Source organism: Stigmatopora argus, chromosome 6, assembly GCF_051989625.1.
Source record: "Stigmatopora argus isolate UIUO_Sarg chromosome 6, RoL_Sarg_1.0, whole genome shotgun sequence".
In the NCBI taxonomy this organism is placed as follows: Eukaryota; Metazoa; Chordata; class Actinopteri; order Syngnathiformes; family Syngnathidae; genus Stigmatopora; species Stigmatopora argus.
Window position 1 is genome coordinate 16,241,248 of NC_135392.1, and position 22,901 is coordinate 16,264,148.

The following is a 22,901-nucleotide window of genomic DNA, read 5'->3' on the forward strand; positions in this document are numbered from 1 at the left end:
TGTTTGACTGCAAAGCAATTACGAGGGTCATCGTAGGTAAAACACCAACCTGGTGAACATTATCCACAAATTACTCACCAGTCCACTCCCTGTTAGTTTGTTTAGGGTAATTGTCAAAATAGTAGTCATACCTCTACTTACGAATGCCTCTAAGTACGAAACTTTCAGGTTACGCAACCTTTTGAGATGAAAATGAGTGCATCAATATACGAAAAAAAGATCAAAGTTATGAAAAGGTCAATACATATGTATATCTATTTCCGTTATTTTATTTTGAAAATTTCTTGGATGCACTGTTTCTTGCTTGACAATTAACCTACAGTCTACTGGGCTCTCATTGGCTGTTTCACAACAACCCTACATGTTTCTTTGACCGCTGTTGTCTGCTTAAACCTATGCTTAGAAGAAGCTGTGGCCGAGTGCCTTCGACAGATTCGCAGTCGAGAAGAACTCTTCATGTTTCAAGATTCTTGAATTTTTTCACCGCCGTTCGTCGTTGTGTCGCGGGGGCAGGCGATGGGGCTTGTGGTCAGTAAGGGGAACGTTGACGAATTGGTCGGGGGGCACCAAAATGAACTCTAAACAGAGCAAGAGTTAATGCAATGCTCGGCAATACACGAGGAATTCAACGAGAAGGCGACTGAGGAGGAAGCAGCCACCATTCCAACAGCACAAATCAGAAAAATAACGGGTGAGAGAAAATTTTACGAACTTTCTGACTTTATGGAAAAAAACATCCTGAAGTGTTCATGAGTCGTGCAATCGCCCACTTTGATGACGTTTGTCTTGTGCATTTTTTAACTCCCTAGCAGAGACAAAACAAACATATTCGTCCCACAACTACCAGCAAAATCTCCCTCGACTGTGGTGGGCTTAATTTGCCACAGAAAAGAGCTTTCCTGACACTGAACCAAATACAAAGTGTAACCTTTCGCCTTTGCCATTTTCTCTCATGGAGGCCATCAATCTCTTCATTTTATCTTTCCAAACCACCTTAAAGGAGGATCTAAACCAGTGGTTCTTAACCTGGGTTCGATCGAATCCTAGCGGTTCGGTGGAGCCGCTGCTGCGGAGGTCAAGACACATTGACTCATCATGTCTATTCATGCCCTGCTTGACCATCCCTGGCTGCAGATGATCACATGACATTGCTTGTCAGTGCTGCAAGGAATTTATATATTTTGAATTAGAAAAAAAAAAAAAAAACATTAAAGTAGGGTTCAGTGAATGCGCATATGAAACTGGTGGGGACCACTGATCTAAAAGAAATTTAAAACAGTGTTTGGCAAGCAACAAATCATTTTAAATCAACAGACAGAACAGTCTGCCGGGTCGACTGGCTGGAAAAAAAAACCTAAAGATGAGGATCAAATCAAGAAAAAATATGGTTTTATTTCAACTCATAACAGCCATTTTTCCTAAAAGGAATATGATGTGGAGTATATCACATAAAGCTTTGCAGGCAAGAGACAGGGGTGTTCAGTGTTTGTGCCACTGGTGTCATGTGGGCTCTGATGAATTATAAATTTTGCGAACTATCTGGGCCTGAATTTTGGGTGCAAGTCAAATATACCACCTCTAGAGCATTGGTGGTCAACTCAAAATGTTAACATAGCCATATTGGTTGAAAAAAAACCAAAGAACAAATATGTCTGGAGACGCAAAAAAAATAAAAACCTTATAGAAAGAAGCCTTACAGTTGTGTTCAAAAGTTTACATACACTTGGGAAGAACATAATGTCATGCTCTCTTGAGTTTCCAGTTATTTCTACTACTCTGATTTTTCTCTAATAGAGTGATTGGAACAGGTACTTCTTTGTCACAAAAAACATTCATGAAGTATGGTTCTTTTATGACTTTATTATGGGTTAACAGAAAAATTGATCAAATCTGCTGGGTATATGTAAAATATACATACAGCAACACAAATTAGAAATTTTGGTGACTTAGAAAGTTGTGTCAGTGCTTCATAGCATGGCCTCTTAACTTCTTGTGAGTGATTATGAGTGACTACTGCTGGTGACTTCTCTGAGGCCATTTAAATAGGGCTCATTGGATGCAAACGCCCACAAACGCTACAATAGGAAAGTCAAAGGACCTCAGCATAGATTTGAAAAAGCGAATCCTTGACTTGAATAAGTCAGTAAAGTCACTTGGCGCCATTTCAAAGCAGCTGCAGGTCCCAAGAGCAACAGAGCAAACATTTGTTTGTAAGTATAAAGTGCATGGCACTGTTTTGTCACTGCCACGATCAGGAAGAAAACGCAAGCTATCCCCTGCTGCTGAGAGAAAATTGGTCAGGGGGGTGAAGATTCAACCGAGAATCACCAAAAAGCAGATCTGCCAAGAATTAGAAGCTGCTGTAACACAGGTGTCAGTGTCCACAGTCAAGCGTGTTTTGTATCTCCATGGACTTAGAGGCTGCCGTGCAAGAAGGAAGCCCTTGCTTCAAAAGCGGCACCTTAAGGCTCGACTGAAGTTTGCTGCTGATCAGATGGACAAAGATAAGACCTTCTGGAGGAAAGTTCTGTGGTCAGACGAAACAAAAATAGAGCTGTTTGGCCACAATGCCCAGCAATATGTTTGGGGGAGAAAAGGTGAGGCCTTTAACCCCGAGTACGCCATGCCTACCGTCAAGCACGGTGGTGGTAGTATTATGCTGTGGGGCTGTTTTGCTGCCGAGAGTAAATGGGATAATGAAGAAAGAGGATTACCTTGAAATTCTTCAAGATAACCTAAAATCATCAGCCCGAAGATTGGGTCTTGGGCGCAGTTGGGTGTTCCAACAGGACAATGACCCCAAACAGTAAACACATCAAAAGTGGTAATGGAATGGCTAAATCAGGCTAGAATTAAGGTTTTCTAATGGCCTTCCCAAAGTCCTGACTTAAATCCCATTGAGAACTTGTGGACAATGCTGAAGAAACAAGTCCATGTCAGAAATCCATCAAATTTAACTGAATTGCACCAATTCTGTCAAGAGGAGTGGTCAAAGATTCAACCAGAAGCTTGTGGATGGCTACCAAAAGCGTCTAATTGAAGTGTAAATGGCCAAGGGACGTTACCAAATATTAGCGCTGCTGTATGTATATTTTTGACCCAGCAGATTTGATCTGTTTTTTCTGTTCACCCATAATAAAGTCATAAAAGAACCAAACTTCATGAATGTTTTTTGTAACAAAGAAGTATCTGTCCCAATCACTCTACCAGAGAAAAATCAGAGTTGTAGAAATAACTGGAAACTCAAGAGAGCCATGACATTATGTTCTTCACAAGTGTATGTAAACTTTTGACCACAACTGTATAATGAAGGCAACATATGCTGTATGTATCCATATTAGCCTACTATCAAAATGGCTACGTTGGCTACAAATACTTCATGAGCATAAATGATTGTTTTCCCTGCACTGCATTTTGTAGAGAACGACGCCCGTGAAAGCTCTATAGTATAATCCTGCCTCAAGTTAAACTGCATTAGAATATTAATGAACTATGTTTTTTTGCTTTGATGAAATTAAAGACATGCAATAAAGAAATATGATTTTTGATTTGATTTAGATTTTGATGATTTGAGAAAATTACAACAAAATGGAACGTGCATATCTTAATTTATGCGCTCCTCTAATTTCTCCAGAGGTAGTACAATCGCACCTTTTCTCTCTTTCCCAACCAGGTACACGGTTGCAAATGTAGCAGGCCTTACCTGGAAATGTCTTTTTACCTGACTCTTTTTGTTATTTGACAACTTCTCGCTACAAAGCGAACATTCAGACAATCCTTCTGCATTTGCAATGAATGCAAATGTTTCGGTACAATGTTTGAATCCTCAGTTTTTCTCAGCTATTTTTCTATTTTCCACTTGAGATTCATGGCCCGCCACACAGTCGCCGGTTTGTTTACAACAGCGACCTGCCTAGCATCCCGCACTACTGATAGAAAATCTTTGCCAACAGAAATGTTGAAATTTAATATTTATTCTACACATTCTTATAGCATTGGAAAGCATTAAGAATTTTTGTGTCATGTTTTTACTCCCACAGAAACCATATTAAAACAAAAAATATATTTCTCTGGCCCATTTTCAAGCATTTTTTAAAAAGCTCCTCGGAGCCATTAGGGCAGTGCTTAAGAACCGCATGCGGCTCCAGAACCTATGGTTGCCAACCCTGTCCTAGAGGACTTTGAGTAGGCTCATCAAAAACTCCCTTCAAATAAACATGAACTGGAGGGGCGTTTACAGGAAGCTGGCTCTCACTAGATTAAGGATAAAAAGTTGTTGTTGGTAAGGAACCTTTTTAGTATAAGATAATAAAGAGCTGCAGATTATGATGATGTATATGGAACCTACTACCCATTTTGTCGGTTGTCATATTCCATATTATAAAGAGCTGCAGGTTATGAAGATGTATATGATACCTACTACCCATTCTGTCGGTGGCCATATTCCCTATCAAAGCTGCAGTGAGAAAAACAGTCCCATCACCTTGACTGCATCTGAAGCAGATCCGAGGCAGTGATGAAAAGCTGGCTCCCACAGGCAGCAGACAGAGATAGTGGGAGAGAGAAGAAAATGTACAAAAAAGACAATGTGCAGGCTTGAATGTGTGTGTATGTGTCTTCTTGCGTTATGTGTTGATATTTCAATCTTTGGAAAATAATCTGCCTTCATTAGCATTTTGCAGGAACGAAGACAACAGTGTGGCAGATTAAGAAAAATGGGTGGGCTATCTTGGCCCAACATAAACTCAGCCAACCCTCATTCATATCAGTTTTAAAATAGGGCGAGCAATGGCCCGTGAGGCCCATCTTTACAGTCATCATACTCTGTGTGGATCAATGTTCCCTCTAAACTGCGCGTGCGCAATTGCGCACTACTCTCGTCTTCTCTGCGCAGCAGCAATCATATGGCGCGCAGTAATATGTTTTTTTTTTTACCCCTTTCCCCATGATGGCGGCGTTTAAGAGGCAGCCAGTGGCAGTACCTCTGTCCACTCGTGTTTTTCGTGTTTTACAGCATGTTTTACATGAAAAATTAGAGGGAACATTGACATGCACCTGCTTGTGGCAGGTGTGATACTGGTGTGCCCATAGCGAGCAATGATGATGTCGTGACCGGATGATTCACCTAAAGACGTTTTGCTGACGGATGTTTGACAGACGGACAGGTCGCCGAATGAACGTTCGTTCAAACAGCGTTTAATGATTAAATACAAATACTAGTATTTGTTAGTTTAATGATTAAATACAAATACTAGTATTTGTTAGTTTAATGATTAAATTCAAATACTAGTATTTGTTAGTTTAATGATTAAATACAAATACTAGTATTTGTATTTAATCATTAAACGCTGTTTTCAGCTGGATTTGACCGAATTTGAGAGCATTTTGAGCCGTTTCGCGAATGGACGTATATGGACGTTTTTTTGCCTCCATCGCGACATCATCGCGACATTTTACCGATGAATTCACTTCCCTGGGCTCGGTTCTAATGTCCAAAGAGCTCCAGCATTTGTATTTAATCATTAAATGCTTTTTTAGGTTGGATTTGACCCGATTGCTGTCATTTTACGGCTCAGTTCTGCTACATCTGCCCGCCCAAGAGTGCTTATTCCCGGGCTGCCATGCCCGCCCAAGAGGCCTTTTTCCTGGGCTGCCATGCCCGCCCAAGAGTGCTTATTCCCGGGCTGCCATTGATGGTAGACTAACATTGATTTTTACTATAATTTGGACAATGCCGGCGGCAGGCCGGATTAAAAATCCTAACGGGCCGTATATGGCCCGCGGGCCGAGGTTGAAAAACATGTACACACAATCCGGGGGCGGGGCGAGCGCGCGAATCCCGTTTCGGCGAAACCTCCGTTCGGCCGAATGAACGTTCGGCGGAACGTCCATTCGGCGACCTGCCCGTCTGTCAAACGTCCGTCGGCGAAACGTCTTTAGGCGAATCATCCGAGTACCGATGATGTCGCTCACAGTGGTACTCAGTGCGCTCAGGGAGGTTGTCTTTCTGCCCAGACCAACGAAAAATTGGAGGGAACATTGGTGTGGATCCAAAAGAAACTGTCTATTCATAGTATAAGGGCCAAAAGAATTAGAGACAGCCATATTTCAGGCAAGTGGGCCATTTATGGGCCAAGGTCCCAGCCAACACTGAACTAGAACTGGCCCAGTACTGGACCTTACAAATTTTGCCACCCGGGATGGATTTCCGCTGTTTGCTAGGAGGAGAGGATGCTTTATGCGGTTTAGCCGTATTTAACCAGCACTCAGAGGACTTTATGACGAAGGCTTTTCTGATGTAATTACAGATGTAAATCACATTTCTCTCCCACTCACTCGATCTGCTCACGTCATCTGCCTACATTATTATTCATATTCAGCTATCTTTTTTCCCCAATGGATCAACTACAGTGGTACCTTGAGATACGAGCTTAATGCATTCCGGGACTGAGCTCATATGTCGATTTATCTCAAATCAATGTTTCCCATAGAAAGGAAGTAAAAACAAATTAATTCGTTCCAACCCCCTGAAAAAAACACCCCCCAAAAACAGGATATTGGAATAGAAAAAAACATTTTTCTTTGTTCTAATTCACCATCTATGAACTAAGTAACAAATAACTAGGGGTTATGATGTTTAATGGTACTAAAATTAGACGGATTTGCGGAGGGGGGAGGGAGAGGGGGAGAAAGAGACTTTTTGCACGGCAACGCGCTCGTAACATAACATAAACAAATTTAAATGACTTGGATTACGATACAGACACTCAAAAATAAATTTATTCTAACCTTACACTAAACTTCATTCTAATTTTGTTTTAAATTTGTATACCTTTCTTCTCTCGGGTTGGCTTTATTTGCCCCGCCTCCACCCTGACTTTCAGCTGCAGTTTTTAAAAGGAACCTATGGAGGGTTGTTTACTTTTGTCTTCCCTTCAAAATATTCCGAAAATGATGCACATCAATGTCCTCACAATAGGATAACGCACGGCCACTTGCCAACGGGTAGTATACTCCTCTCATATTGGCGAGCAAGCTCCGCCACGCGTACATCATTCTGCACTGACTAACAGGGGAAAAAACACAGAAAAAATGCAACGCACCGCCCAGTGCTCGTAGAGACATTTACACAAGGGAGTTGCGTCGAGAAAGACAGTGCCCATGATGTTCTCATAAGAAGCCTCTCGCTTAGGCTCTATGCTCGTATATCAAAATTTGTGTCGTATCTCTAGGTAAATATTTGCTCGAAATTTTACTCATATCTCAAATTGCTCATATGTTGGGGCACTCGTATGTCAAGGTATTACTGTAATTCAAATGTAACTTGTGTGTTACAGAGTATTTATATTTCATGATGCTGTTGTTGTTGTTGAAGGGATGCAGAGCCTCATACCTGTGGATCAGCAAGGCGAGATGGTTCTGGGTAGACATAAAACTTAATGCCATCGATGGCCCCGGGCAACGTGAGTCCACGGACAAGCAACACGGCCAGCATCACATAAGGAAATGTGGCAGTGAAGTACACAACCTGACAAAAACAAGTACAGTAATAAGGAATTCATTGTTGTATTTTTTGTGCTTGATATTATCTCAATCAAATCAAAGCCAGTTCTTTCCCTGTGACAAAGACCATATTGTTTTTTTGTGATTTGGAATATGTGTACATAACCTCGAATGTGGCACTATATGGCACTAAGGTAAATATTTATGCTATACTTTAATGCAGTCAGACCCACACTGGTTAGCTGGAAGACAGACACCTATCTACAGATAAACTGTGAAATAGACAATCAAACACATTGAATTAATCTACCTTTCCTGTGGACTTCACTCCTTTCCACACACAGAAGTAGCAGATAATCCAAGACAAAAGAAGGCAGAGAACCAACTCCCATCGAAAACCTCCTAAATCATGGACACTTCCCGTCAAATTCAATACTCTCCTCCTGTGGATTGATTTTCATTTACATCAAATAGCTTATTCGACAGCTTCTTGTTGTTAACTAAATTAAAATGTTGTACTTACTCCCAAAATTCCCTCACAGGTGACGTTGCATTTTCTGACTGAGTCCAGTTGAGCCTGCGTCCTGGACTGAACTCAACACATGTTTCTGTTGCAAAGACAGTTATCTTAGAGATCACATACTTTTTAATTTAACCACTGATGGGTCAATATTATAAATTGGGGCATCAGATGGGAATAGAGACGAAAAGGCATCATAAAACCATTTTTATAATGTTTACCTCAGAGAAACTTTGAACATGCATGCATATGAATATCGACTTTCTATGCTTGCAATAGAATAAAGTAAGGAAGCTTTACCACAAAACATCATAATGAACTCAATTTTTTTAAAACTATGATAGGTGACGTCTCATATGTCCCTTATGATGTGCAAAGTATAGCGTTGTTTTAAATGAATATGCTAGAATATTTGCTCAGGTTGGAATTCAAACACATTTTTATGGAACAGATTCATGTCACAGCAGGGTGTATAGACTGGGTGGGACTGATGTCAAAAATGAAAAACTGTGAAGTGGAGAAGTGACTGATATCCTAACAAAGCCTATGAAAACACAAGAACATGTACAAATGCATAGGGTTATATAGGATACTATATACAGGGAGTGCAGAATTATTAGATAGGTTGTATTTTTGAGGATTCATTTTATTATTGAACAACAACCATGTTCTTAATGAACCCAAAAGGCTCAATAACAAACTGAATTTTTTTTCGAGCTGGAGCAGGGCTTTTTTTAGTTTTAGCTTTTAGGAAGATATCTGTGCATGCAGGTGACTATTACTGTACCTAATTATTAGGCAACCTAACAAACATATACCAGTTTTCATTATTTTCACCAGGGAAACCAATATAACAGCTCAAAATTCACAAATATACATTTGTGAGGTTCAAAAACATCATTGACCAATATATACACCTTTTGCCATTAATGGATTGTGTCAGTGTTTTGACCTGTTCACTATCAACATTGCGTGCAGCAGCAACCATACCCTGCCGACACTGTACAGAGAGGTGTACTGTTTTTCCTCCTTGTATTTCTCACATTTGATGAGGGACCACAGGTTTTCTATGGGGTTCAGATCAGGTGAACAACGTTTTCTTGTCAGCCACACTGTGGAGCACTTGGATGCATATGATGGAGCATTGTTCTGCACGAAAATCCAGTTGTTGTTTTTTTAAGATCCGGGCTTCTTCCTGAATCACTGCTTGAAGAAGGTGCCTTCTAGAAACTAGCAGTAGGACTAGGAGTTGAGCTTGACTCCATCCTCAACCCCAAACAGCCCTACATCTTTGATGATACCAGGCAATTACCAGTATCCCACCTCCATTTTGCTGGCGTGTGAGGGGGACTGGAGCCCTCTGCCCTTTTCCGTTCCAGCCACAGGCGCATCAAGATCCACTCTCATTTCATCAGTCCAAAAAAACTTATAAAAATCAGTCTTGAGATATTTCTTGGCCCAGTCTTAATGTTTCGTTACCTCAGCAGAGCCAGGAACATCAGAGGGGACCCTTACCACCCTGGTCACAATCTGTTCCAGCTGCTGCCCTCTGGCAGACGCTATAGGTCCCACAAAGTACGGACAAATAGGCTTAAGGACAGTTTTTTCCCCACATCCATCAGAACTCTAAATTTGCGGTAATACAACACACATTCCCTTCTGAGGTAATATGAAAAGATGTTTGGGTGGTGATCTGCCTCCTACTAGCTGACTGAAGGTAAGTGAAAGACAGTGAGAGGTAAGTGACATGTATCCATAACAGCAGAATGCCAAATTACAAGTCCGTAACTATCACTTATTTAAGTCTTTTGCCGAGTAAACGCAGTTTATGGAGAAGCACCACCAATTTCGTCATACGCAGTTTCTGGGTGTGATGACAAGTAGGCTTTTTTGTTGTTGATGATGACGACAGGGCCTATGTCCGATTATTATTATTATTATTCAGCTTATGGATCTTGTTCAGTGGTGGTGATCTCTGAGTATTGCAAATCTTGGCCTGTCTAAAACTGTGCTAGTTATGTGTGTGTGTGCATATGTCTGTATATATAGTGTGCGTCATCGTTTATGTTCAACCTACACAAGGGACTCAAGATGAAAATTAGCCCTTGGCTACAATGTTACATATCTCCAAATATATGTTCATCAACATAAATATGAATATGCTCATTAATCAAACTCTTTGCAAGATATCTATTTATTTTTTATTTTTTCCAAGCCTGTCAACTCCCTCTTCTGACCCATTTTGCCAAGGAAAGGACGTATGCACACCTGATATAGGGTGTTGATGTCATTAGACCACACCACTTCTCATTACAGAGATGAACATCACCTGATATGCATAATTGGTAGTGGGCTTTCGAGCCTACACAGCTTGGAGAAGGGAGGATAGTGTGGTGAAAATACTAATTTGGCTAAATAATTCTGCACTCCCTGTATAGGTAGATATACGAATATAGGGTTTATTATTTCAAACATCGTTCATGTAAAACATGGCAAAAAAATAACAATTGAAGAGGTGCAACCCATGCTTTTGCATGTGGTGATGTTTTGAAAAAACAGTTCTGTTGGGCTCAACAGTTAATATTTTATCACTGCACGTATTTATTATGTATTGTAGGAGCGAATTGACTGTTTGTCGCATGTTGTTGACATTTTGTTAATTTTATAATAATTTAGTTAAAAGTAACTTAATGATTATGCATGTGAATGTTTTGGTTTGTATGCAAGTTAACTTTGAGATGTTTCAAAATGTACACTGAAAAAGTGTATGTCATCGCGTGATTAGTATAAGAAGGCACGGTTTCAAGTCATGTGGATCAAATGTAGCAAGCTCATGTGGAAGCGAGACAGTTTTTTGAACAGCAGATACGAAAGCTGCAATAGTAATACACTGTAACCGAACGTTTACTTTTTTTTTTAATGAAAAGTTTTACATTCAAGTTCGTTTTGTTGTGCACGTCTCCTGCGTCAAGACTCATCGTTTGCATGACTTCAAGGTGTTCGTTAGGAATACCGCACCAATATGTATGATTTTAGGTATTACAGTAAGAATGTAATGTCATATTGACTTCGTATATGTAGTAGAGAGACTGACAGAAAGACATACCTGTGTTCCAACTGTTTCTGCAGCTTGCCCATGGGAGCTCAGCGCTTAAGGAAGAGAAGAGGTAGAAGAATGCCCATGCCAATATGATGATGTAATAAATGCTGGAGTATAAAACTACCACTTGACTTCCATAACCCATACCTGAGATTGGACAAAGATAAAATATTTACATGTAAATAACAACATCATACGGTGGAAAGTTTTCTTTTTTTTCAGTTTTCACTTTTCGTCAAACTGAACACGTGACACGTCATCTGGTTAATTTGCTGACAATGTAGCACCAAGAACAATTGGTCATTCGGTATTTTGCTCAACAAATGCAGACTATTATTTTTTAAATACGTAGAGTATATATTCAAAATGCTTTTTAGTTATACTACAGATATGACCATAACATGGTAGTAGAATCAAGCGCAACATAATTGTAAATTACAATCATGCCTTGAGATACGAGCCAGGAATGAGCTCGCATGTCGATTTACTTGTATCTCAAAACGTTTCCCACGGAAATGAACTAAATACAAATTAATTTGTTCCTACCCTTTGAAAACAAACACCAAAAAAACAAGGTATTACAATGTAAAAACATTTTTATTGATTGAAATTGACCACCTACTAACAGAGTAACAAATATCTAGTGGTTATGTTTAATAATAAAATGAGACATTATTCAATACAACGTGGAGGGACGCTCGTGACATAACATAACCTTTAAATTTAACTTAAATGAACTTAGATTCCTATACACACACAAAGTTGTAATCTTACGTTACACTAAATTTAACACCGCGGCTTTTGAGGCAAACTTCCTGCTTCTCCATAAGTATTGGCGAGCGAGCTCAGTCATGCGTACACTCATGTTTTTTGATTATTTTGTGCTTAATATAGATTGTCATCATATGGCTTTTCTTAGCACTAGCATTCATTGCACTGGCTTACTTTGGACCCATTGTGTTTTCCTTAATTCTGCACTGACTAACGCGAAAAAACACAGAAAAAAACGCAACGGTCCGTCCAGTGCTCGTAGAGATCTTTGCACGAGGGGAGATGCGGCGAGAAAGACAGTGCGCTGAAATCATAAGCAGCCTCTCGCGGCCACCTGGATGTCTTATATGCCTCGTATGACGGGGCACTCATATGTCAAGGTATTATTGTAGTACTGTACGGTGGGGAGTTTTCATGTCAATATTTAAGCTATGCAACCAGCAACAAAGTTTCTAAAACAGCAAACCAGGGTTGTGTTACCTGTTAAAACCGCAAGATGCACCTCTATTGATATATTAACCAGATTAATATAATTTTGTGACTCAGTGGGAAAGCCTTGAAAATACAGACTGTACATAAGCCTCACAGTTCTGAGACTGACTGTGTGGAGTTTTCATGTTCTCCAGTCTTGCGTGGGTTTTCTCTGTGTACTCCGGTTTCCTCTCTAAATTTCTCCTAGGTATGAGTGTGAACGTGAATGGTTGTCCGTCTCCTTGTGCCCTGCGATTGGCTGGCCACCAATTCAGGATGTACCCCGCATGGTGCCCAAAATCAGCTGGGATAGACTCCAGCACCCCCCCACGACCGCTGTATGGATAAGCGGTAGAGAAAATGAATGAATGAAGTGTTTCGGGGGTAATATTGGAGACCATAGAACAGTTGGAATGACTTAGAGCTTTTGAATATGTTAGGATTATTAGTTTTAAAATGCCTCTCTACTTAAAAGAAAATACAAAAAAAACAATGTGTAACACCACTTCTGGAACAAATTAATTTTGTGAGTAAAGGTACCACTGTAATACTTAATCTTACTTGAGTTGAATAAGTGGGCAAGCCCAATCCAGATAGCAAGAGGGTGGGTACACCCTGAACTGGCTGCTGTTCAAATGTATTATCTAAATGTGATAAACATTCACTCACATTTCCAGCAACATAAAATACAAAAGTCAGATTGAATTGGCTACACCATACTTGCGGCCCTTGCAAGGTTAAGTGTTACAAAGAATGGATGGATGGAAATACATTATGTAGTTGCTGTGTTTTCAAAGGTTGTTAATCATTTTAATTTTCATGAAAAGGGTGTTGTAATTATAGTTAATTTTGATTCATAATACCTTTTTCTCACACTCTCTATAAGACAATTCATCTGGCCCAAGTGGCTCCGGGGCCATTGTTGCCAATGTTGATATGATTCAGATAAATATTTATCATTTAAAGAGACAGAAAGCACTTAGTATAGAAAACCTTCATGAGAAAGACGGTTGTTCAAAGCATCTAAATATGCGATTTGAAGGCTCTAAAATGCACAATTGAGTTGACAGAGCAAACATGCTATTAGCATTAGTGATAGAAAGTGCCGGTGGCTTATTGACAGTTGCTGCGACACACACCCTCAATTCTCGACAATATAAATCAACCTGAATGCCTAATTACATGCAATAACTTTTTTTAATTCATTCATATTTATCAGAGTTGTTAACAACAGTCTTTACTTTTGCACAATCCAAAAAGTTATTCATTTTTAAAGTCTCTTAAAATACAAGAAATGACACAGCTTAAATTCATCATAAAAATTAAAACGCATTGATCGCCTTTAACACAGGTGCATGGCACATTATTGATTATTGGCATGACAATGTATGGTGGGAAATCTGGGACACTCGTTTTTGATTGGCTAGTATATTACAAGAATACATAAAGTCTCTGGTTGTGTGGGAAATATAGCCTTTTAATTCGGTGTTTCACTATTACAGATCAGAAAAATTGAATTGTGTTTTGCCATCGACTGGAATGCACATGTTATTCTCTTTAAGGTTGTAATAATTAACTTACTATATTTTGTAACATCACATTGACAGAGCCACCTAGTGGTGTAGAGGTTCAATTGCCCGACCTCAGTGCGGGCAGGCGCGGGCTCGATTAGTGGTGGTATGATTGTGAGTGCATATGATCGTTTGTCTCTCTGTGTGCCCTACGGCTGATTGGCGACTAGTCTAGGTTGTAGTCTGCCTTGTGCCCAAAGTCAGCTGGGTTAGGCTCCAGCAAACCCCTCAACCCTTTTGAGGATGTGCGGTATGGAAGATGAATGAATGAATGAATCATATCAACAGCAAAACAAAACAAAAAAACAATACTATTGTTGATTGCGATAGTTTCTGGGAAAATCTATGGAACCAATTTTTTTTTTATCTTGACAAACCAAGATGTTACTTGGTGATATGAGGAAAATACGACTCAGAATTTGACAACTGGTCAAAAATAAACAAACAAACTTAGAGAGAAAATAGAGCACCTTTGTCGACACACAGCTCAGATCTCATCGACTTGCAATATGTGGAGCACAAGTGTAATAATTTTTCACTTCACAGAAAACATTTCTGATCTAGGACAAGAGTTATTATGAAATTATTTTTATGAATTTTATAAATGTGTCAGACAGTCTGTACTTTCCTTACGTAAATGAATTGCCAATAAATAAAATGCATTTTCCTCTGTCCAGCATTTTATATTTAAGTAATATTGTCTGAACTAAAAATTGCAGTGTCCTCACAAATCCTTGGTTGATGCTACTAGTCTAACATCATGTTAAAGATCACAGGATAGTACAGCAGTAGTATTTTTATCCTTGTGCAATAAAGGGATCACATGATCAGTGTTGTTTAGATGCTTCAAGATAAGTGTATTGGAATAAAGCAACTTTTTTTTTAATGCAGGTTATTCCGAGGTGTGACAGGAAACTGAATATTTACCTTCGAAAAGAGGACAAATTTTCTTCCAACAGGTGATGGAGCCCTGTTTAGTGTACTGGCCAAGAGCCGTCTCCAGTAGAAATAAGGGGATGCCACATGTAAAGAGGAAGAGTATGTAAGGGATGAAGAACACCCCTGGTGGTAAAAAAGTTATGTTATTAGACAGTGTATCCAATACAAAAAAACAATATAAAAAGCTAAGTAGACAACAATTAGAATTGAATTAGAATGATCTGTTATTTATCGTCCTTTATTTTGAAGGTTTGAGAGTAGGGGTCGGCAATCCAAAATGTTGAAAGAACCATAATGGAGCCCCCCAAAAATATGACTAGAGCGGCAAAAAATTCAAAGTCTTATGATGAAGTCAGCACATCCTGTATGTATGTAGCGTTCTATCGAAATGATTGTGTTGGCTATAAATGCATAATGAGCCTTCATTGATTAAATGTTTATTTTCCTTGCATCCTGTAGAGCAGTATTTCCCAACCACTGTACTCTTTTTGTTATTTGACAAACATCCTTTCGCATAGGCAATGAATGTAAATAATTTGGTCCAACAAATGTAGAACCCTCTGTTCTTCTCGGTTATATTTCTATTTTTCCCTTTGAGATCCATGGCCCATTACACTAGTTTGTTTACATCAGCCACCTGCCTGTCATCTCATGGTGCTGATAGAAACGTGTGGCATGACACGAATCTTTGTAGACAAAAATTTTAAAATTTAATATTTATTCTAGACATTTTTACAGCTTTGAAAAACATTAAGAAAGTTTGTACCATTTTTCTCCACCTACAGAAACCATGTTTCCCATCTTTTTCCATTTACAAAATTTAACCCAAAAATGCTCCAGGGAGCCGCATGCAACTTTACAGCCGCAGGTTGCTGACCCCCGTTTGAGAGAAACACTGCAAGTTTGAGATTAAAGTTGACTTAACTGAATTTGCTGACACCGTAGGACCACTTCGTTTTTTGTTTTTACAAAAGAAAATGTTGAAAATTAACAGGCATTCCCAAACTTTTAATACACTTGTAATCAGATTGGATTGGAATCAGATCAGTATCGGCAAAACATATCACGAAAGAAGAGTCTCGGAAGACAAAAAAAACTGACAGGACATGCATAGTTTGAAATTAGCAGAGTTTAGCCAATAATTTTGAAAGAATCGCAATTAAAATGGCTTTGGCTATGCTTCATTTGATGAGCTAAAAGTAGCAGAGATGGATGTGGTGTGGCTCTTCTTAGGGGTGACCAGGTTGAATGGGATTAGAAATTAGACAATAAGAGGGACAGTTGAGGTTTTGCGTTTTGGAGAAAAGGTCAGAGAGACCAGACTTCAATGGTTTGGGAATGTCCAGAGGAGTGATAGGGACTATATAATTATAAAGATGTTGATGGCGGAACTGCCAGGAAACTGGCCTAGCGGTCGACCTAGGAGAAGATATATGAAAGTGTCTGGTGTAGGGGGAGCATGGTGAAAAGAGGGAAGCCAAAAGTGTATAGTAGAAATGATTGAGTTGTTCACCAACTAACCTCCTCCATTTTTGTAGCAAAGGTAAGGGAACCTCCACACATTTCCAAGTCCAATAATTTGTCCTGCAACTGCAAGGAGGAACTCCATTTTATTGGACCACTGTCCTCTGGGCACAATAACTGGTCTAGATGAGGCCCTTTCCTTGCCAGCCTTGAACTTGATCTTTGGGTCATTTTCCATGGCACTGCAACAATATGGTAAGGATTAGAAGAAATATGGAAATCTCTAAAATGTATCCATAAATAATAGGATATCAAAAATGAGATGAGAGAATGATAGGATATCATATTTATATATATCACATGTATATCAATCATAATAAAGATTTAATACCGATGAGAGAAATGAATCCCAGCAGAAGTTGCAGGTCCTAATTTTAAATTTAAACATTCATATTTTAAATGTTCAGGACAGCAGGCAGTGTTCTTCAGTAAAAAGGACTCAAAGGCTCCCTGAGATACTAGTAAAACCTTTTATCACTTATAATCATATAATAAATAACCTGCTAACAGTCTCACTGTGGAAAAAGAAAATTCTAGTTGGTAAAATATGAATATGCAAACTTTTGGAATCCAAAATGCCAAGATCGCCAAAGATGCTGGCAATGCAAATAAGCATTCAACCAGTAGCTTGTTACAGTAAAACAAAAAGCGCCACAAATCAGACAGATAGAATTGTACAATAGGATTATATAAATACACTAAAGTACAGGGAGAGAAGTGGAGGCAGCTGAGCATGAGAGGAAACTTGAGCGATTGGGCATGATGGCAAACAGCAGCTGACACATTGAAGGGAAAAGACTCCAGCAGCTTCCAGGAAACTTGCACATAGATGCTAAAATGACAACAGTTCCACAATTACATGCATAGAAATTATCATATAATTATATATATATATATATATATTATTAATCCTATTGAGAAATTTGAAATAAACTTCATGAAAAAGCTTTTATATACAAACAAAACAAATGTTACTTGTTCAAATATTTGGCATGTTTATTTAGTTGCCATGAGATTCCACAGCTAACATTTTAACAGCTCCGATCCAAAATACAAAGGACAACAACAAAGACAAAACCATTCCTTTTGAGCTTTCCAATGAAAGTTACACACAATTTTATGAGACGGTTTTGATACTTGCTTTCGAGAACGTTGATTTTTGCTAATCAATGGCGATGGAACTTTTCAAATTGTGAGAATAAAGACTGCAGTCTTGCTACAGAGAGTCACCAGAGGGTCAAAGCTGCTTAGTAACAAAGGGACTTTCTCCACAATGTTGCTTTTGTCTGGCTGCTATAGTTATAGAGTGGGAGTGAGGCTAAACAGCCTACAAATGTCCTCTTCTACACTAAATGATGTATAGATTATAGTGACTTCATAATCCATGACAATGAGGTCAGCAGCAGGCTAATAAAGGAAAAGTGACATCAGAACTGGCGCTGGCCTGATGACACCTGAGTGGGCTACAGTTTATTAGTATTCAAACACATCATTCATTGTTATGGAGTTTTATTTCAATAAAATGAGCTCACAAAACAAATTGGACTCAAAGTATCTTTAGCTCAGCCCCGCTGATGATGGTATATCTTCTACCAAAACAAAATGTCACATAAAAACTATTTAGATTTAAGTGGTGAGCCTTGATAGGGGCACATCTATTCGACACCTTATCATCTTTCAGCAAATAGCATACTTAAGGTGAGTAGGAAACCCCCCCACAAACGATTACATCAGTGATGTTCAAACTATGGTCTGCAGGCCCATCGCAAGTTTGGGATACTGGAATACAGCAAGTCTGTTCACAAAATACTAAATATAAATTTTCAAAACCTTTATTTGAACGCTATATATAAAAAGCATCGCTTCAATGCTTGCGCATCGCTTTAATGTTAGCACACTCATAAAATGGACTGCGAACGACATGATATTAACCCTTTAAGACCTATTTTGCCCGATTTTGCATGACTTGCCTTTAAATGTTCTCTTTGTATTTCAAAGAAAGGCTTTATTCACAAGGGCCGAAACTTTTTTTCGGGACAACATAACCTATACATGACCAAACTGTTGGTTTCTTCACTCTGACACAATATATCAACATTTTGGGCCCATAAAGACCGCAGACAAGAGAAGGTGTGGCCAGCTTGGAGTATAGTGGTTAAGCACTTCCAGCCAAAGTGGTGCTGATTAACTTTCCCAGGTTTGAGTCCCGTTGTTTTAACAAGTGTAATATTTCCATAACCCTTGTTAAGACAAGCAGAACATAAAATGCATGGATGATTGCCTCAAATGTTTTGAATTCTGGTCACTTATTAGGGTTTGCAGTCTATCATGCTGTAAAATCTTTTACAAAAAACAGTTTACTTCCCCCTGCCATCAGTGACACATACACAGGCACACACAGTAAAAACAAAAGTTCAGATCAGTCATAAATAACACCCCTACGTCTTTGAAAAAGCATCTAAGGGCACGGTCTAACTACTGAAAAAAACTTAACATGGCTTACACTCTGAAACCAGCGATCAATTGATTTAATTGTTTTGGTCTTTGTAAAATATTTCCAAACTGTATTTTGAATTACATGGAAAGCATTTTTCTAATGGCACTTGCTATAGAGCAGGGGTCTCGAACTCAATTTACCTGGGGGCCGCTAGAGGCCGAGTCTGGGTGAGACTGGGCCGCATCAGGATTTCCACAAGAAAAGCACTGATAAAACATTCCAACGTTATCAAATATCTTTATTTTTTAACAAAAAATAATGAATTAAATAAATTAACTTAAAGATTAATAAAAAATAAATCGATCGAAACATGCTGTAAAACACGAAAAACATGAGTGGACAGAGCTACTGCCACTGGCTGCTACTTAAACGGCGCCATCATGGGGAAAGGGGTAAAAAAAAAAAAAAAATTAAAAATCGATTTTTTTTTTTACTGCGCGCCATATGATTGCTACTGCGCAGAGAAGACGAGAGTAGTGCGCAATTGCGCACGCGCGCAGCTTAGAGGGAACATTGCTCCGAACACAAGTGTCATTCATATCAATTTTGCGGGCCGCACGAACATTAATCTTTCATATTAAGACGGGGGCCGCAAATTATCGTCCCGAGGGCCGCAGTTGGCCCGCGGGCCGCAAGTTTGAGACCCCTGCTATAGAGGAAGAATCATACAACACCCTACTTCAATGTTTTAGCATGGATACCAAATAATGTGGGGAACCTATGATTGCAGAAAAAAATGTAGCATGAGAGTTTAAAAAGTGTTATATTCTATGCTAAGCTATACTATGCTACCCTACGCTACAATATGCTATTCTGTACATTAGATGATGAGCATATAATACAAGTACATTACAATGTTAAACAAAGATGCAGAATTATTATTTTTTTAATATATTTTCTATAGTAGTGGTGGACACTATGACAATATTTGCTCGTCAAGAACTTTAACATGTTGCCGATCCCATAAAGCCAAAAGATCGTTAAATCGTCGTGAGACATATCTGACCAGCTGACTCCAATGTTACAAAAGTGGCATGTGTTGTTGTTCATTGTCGTTTAAGTTTATATCTTTTAAATTTATTCAGTCATTTATTTTCCGTACCATTTATCCTCACAGGGGTTATGGGGGTGCTGGAGCATAAACCAGAACTGTAAGGCAGACGTGGTAACAACTCGAGCACCGGGCCGTATTTTACATACAGATTTTAACTGTATTTTATATGAGCAAAATTCTCCCCTGACGAGTCATCACTTTATTGTAGTGGTGGGGTTTGTGTGTCCCAGTGATCCTTGGAGCTATGTTGTTTGGAGCCTTGTGACCCTGGTAGGGTCACCCATGGCAAACTGGTCTGAGGTGAGGGACCAGACGAAGAATGGCTCAGAAGACATCTTATGACGAGAAAGAACTATGAAGTACGATTTCCCTCGCCCGGACATGATAGCCAGCGGGCTCCCGCTCTGGAGCCAGGCCTAGAGGACGTGCACGATGGCCAGCGCCTGGTGGCCGGGCATACCATGGGGCCCGGCCGGGCACAGCGCGAAGAGGCGACGTGGGTTTTCCCTCACATCGACTCACCACCTATGAGAGAGGCCAAAGAGGTCGGGTGCGTCAAAAGCTGGGCGGCAGCCAAATGGAGGGATGCTTGGCGGTCCGATCCCCGGCTCCAGAAACTGGCTCTTGGGACGTGGAATGTCTTCTATTACTGAGGCAGCAGACCGGAGCCGTGGTGGAGGCCTGTCGTGGCGGAAACCCCAGAATCCGCTGGTGGACACCAGCGGTAAGGGATGCCGTCAGGCTGAAAAAGGAGTCCTACCGGGCCCTTCTTGCCCATGGGACTGCGGAGGCAGCTGACGCGCCAAGCAGCACGCGGGTCTGGTCGTCTCCAAGGCAAAAACCGGGCATGGAAGGAGTTCGGTGAGTCCATGGAGAATGACTTCCGGGTGACTTCAAGGAAATGTTGAACCAACATTTGACATCTCAGAAGGGGGAATCAGTGCACCATCAACACAGTGTATAGTGGGGATGAGGCGCTGATGACCTCGATTCGGGATGTTGTGAATCGGTTGGCCGAATACTTTGAAGACCTCAATTCCACCGACAACCCTTCCCATGAGGAAGAAGAGCCAGGGGACTCTGGGGCGGACTCACTTATCTCTGGGGTTGAAGTCAGCAAGGTGGTTAAAAAGCTCCTTGGTGGCAAGGCCCCGGGGGTGGATGAGATCCGCCCGGAGTTTCTAAAGGCTCTGGATGTTGTGGAGCTGTCTTGATTGACACGCCTCTGCAACATCGCGTGGAAGTTGGGGAAAGTGCCCCTGGATTGGCAGACTGGTATGGTGGTTCCCCTTTTTAAAAAGGAGGACCAGAGGGTGTGTTTAAATTATAGGGGAATTACACTTCTCAGCCTGGAACGATTCGCAACCGAGTGTGAGGCTGTCGGGATGAGAATCAGCACCGCCAAATCTGAGAGCACGGTCCTCAGTCGGAAAAAGGTGGCATGCCCTCTCCAGGTCAGGGATCAGGTCCTCCCCAGGTCAAGTATCTTGGGTTCTTGTTTAGAAGTGAGGAAGAGCGGGAGATCGACAGGCGGATCCGTCGTCGTGAAGAAGGAGCTGAGGCAAAAGGCGAGGCTCTGTATTTACCAATCGATCTACGTTTTCACCCTCATTTATGGTAACGAGCTGTGGGTCTTGACCAAATGAACGAGATCCCAGATACAAGCGGCTGAAATTAGTTTCCTCCGCAGGATGTCCGGACTCTCCTTTAGAGATAAGGTGAGAATTTCGGTCATCCTGGAGGGGCTCGGAGTAGAGCCGCTGCTCCTCCGGATCGAGAGGAGCCAGATGAGTTGGCTCGGGCATCTGATCAGGATGCCCCCTGGACGCCTCCCTTGGGAGGTGTTACGGGCAGTTCCCACCAGGAGGAGGCCACGGGCCCGACCTTGGACACGGTGGGGAGACCATGTTTCCTGGCTAGCCGGAATGCCTTGGGTCCCTCCCGGAAGAGCTGGATGAAGTGGCTGGGGAGAGGAAAGTCTGGGCTTCCCTGCTGAAGCTGCTGCCCCCGCGACCCGACTTCGGATTAAGAAGATGAGGTGAGCAAAATGTTCAGTATATGCCAACGAGTAAAAAAAAAAAAAAAAATGATAAAACCGTGATTTGGGTTTTTCATTTATTTATTTTTTATGTTTAATCATGAAATGATCTTTTTGATATTTGAAAATGCATTTAGATCTGCACACTCCTATTTTATCATCATTGCAGATCACCTTTTTATATTGTTATGATAAACCATATTCTGTAAAGGCCACAATTCTAGGCCTTGACTGTTGGCTCATCCCAGTTCAGTAACAAACTATTTAAGAACTTAAGTTCACTTCAGTTACTACCATTTATTGTCCTCTCAATTTATTGGTATGTTGTTCAGAAACTACAATGATGTTTTGAGATGAAGCCAAGCCAATAAGTTCAGGAAAATCCTTTTAGGCTCAAGTTACGCAGCTGATCTTTTGACTCCTGTTAAATTGCAGTTGATAATTACAGTACTTGGATGAACAAGCGACAACGTGTTTTCAAAGTTGGATGTTTGATTTTTATGGTTTCTAGTGCACATTTTTTAAACATTTACCACATTGATGTGTGTAATGGACAGCCTCACTTGAAGTAGGGTTTTGAAATTTGTGTAAAATAACTGCTTATGAACACAGAGCTTTACTTTTATTGCCTGGCTTTAAGTAGAATTTTTTTTCAATGCAACTTTTTTATTTTATAAAATTGTTTTAAATTTGTTATCAGCAGTGTTCTAAGGTGGATTAAAGTGCACAGCACTTTCAATTTGTTTTAAAAAATGCTACCGAAATTAAAGTTATTTTTATATGGTATTGTCTATCCTTCGGGTAAACAATGATGAAAAACTGAATGTTTGAGCATAAGCCGTTATGTGTAAAACTACAAATCTTGTGCACTGGCCCATGCAAACTAGCATATAGTACTTATGGTTGTAGCCTT

At 40.2% G+C, this 22,901-nt stretch overlaps 1 protein-coding gene across 3 annotated transcripts in view; it reads right to left on the bottom strand.

The window, feature by feature from the left end:
* The window catches only part of LOC144075874 (sodium- and chloride-dependent GABA transporter 2-like), a 45,538-nt gene that overhangs the window by 19,379 nt on the left and 3,258 nt on the right, over positions 1-22,901 (bottom strand). For all 3 annotated transcript variants that reach the window (XR_013300658.1, XR_013300657.1, XM_077603309.1), the window contains exons 2-7: positions 16,397-16,581; positions 14,864-14,998; positions 11,130-11,270; positions 8,027-8,111; positions 7,814-7,946; positions 7,394-7,528 (exon numbers count right to left, since the gene is read on the bottom strand). Coding sequence is in view for 1 of the 3 variants with exons in the window: in XM_077603309.1 (XP_077459435.1) it covers positions 7,394-7,528; positions 7,814-7,946; positions 8,027-8,111; positions 11,130-11,270; positions 14,864-14,998; positions 16,397-16,577 (810 nt within the window). In the remaining 2 variants the exon portion in view is untranslated. The remainder of the gene's footprint in view (positions 1-7,393; positions 7,529-7,813; positions 7,947-8,026; positions 8,112-11,129; positions 11,271-14,863; positions 14,999-16,396; positions 16,582-22,901) is intronic.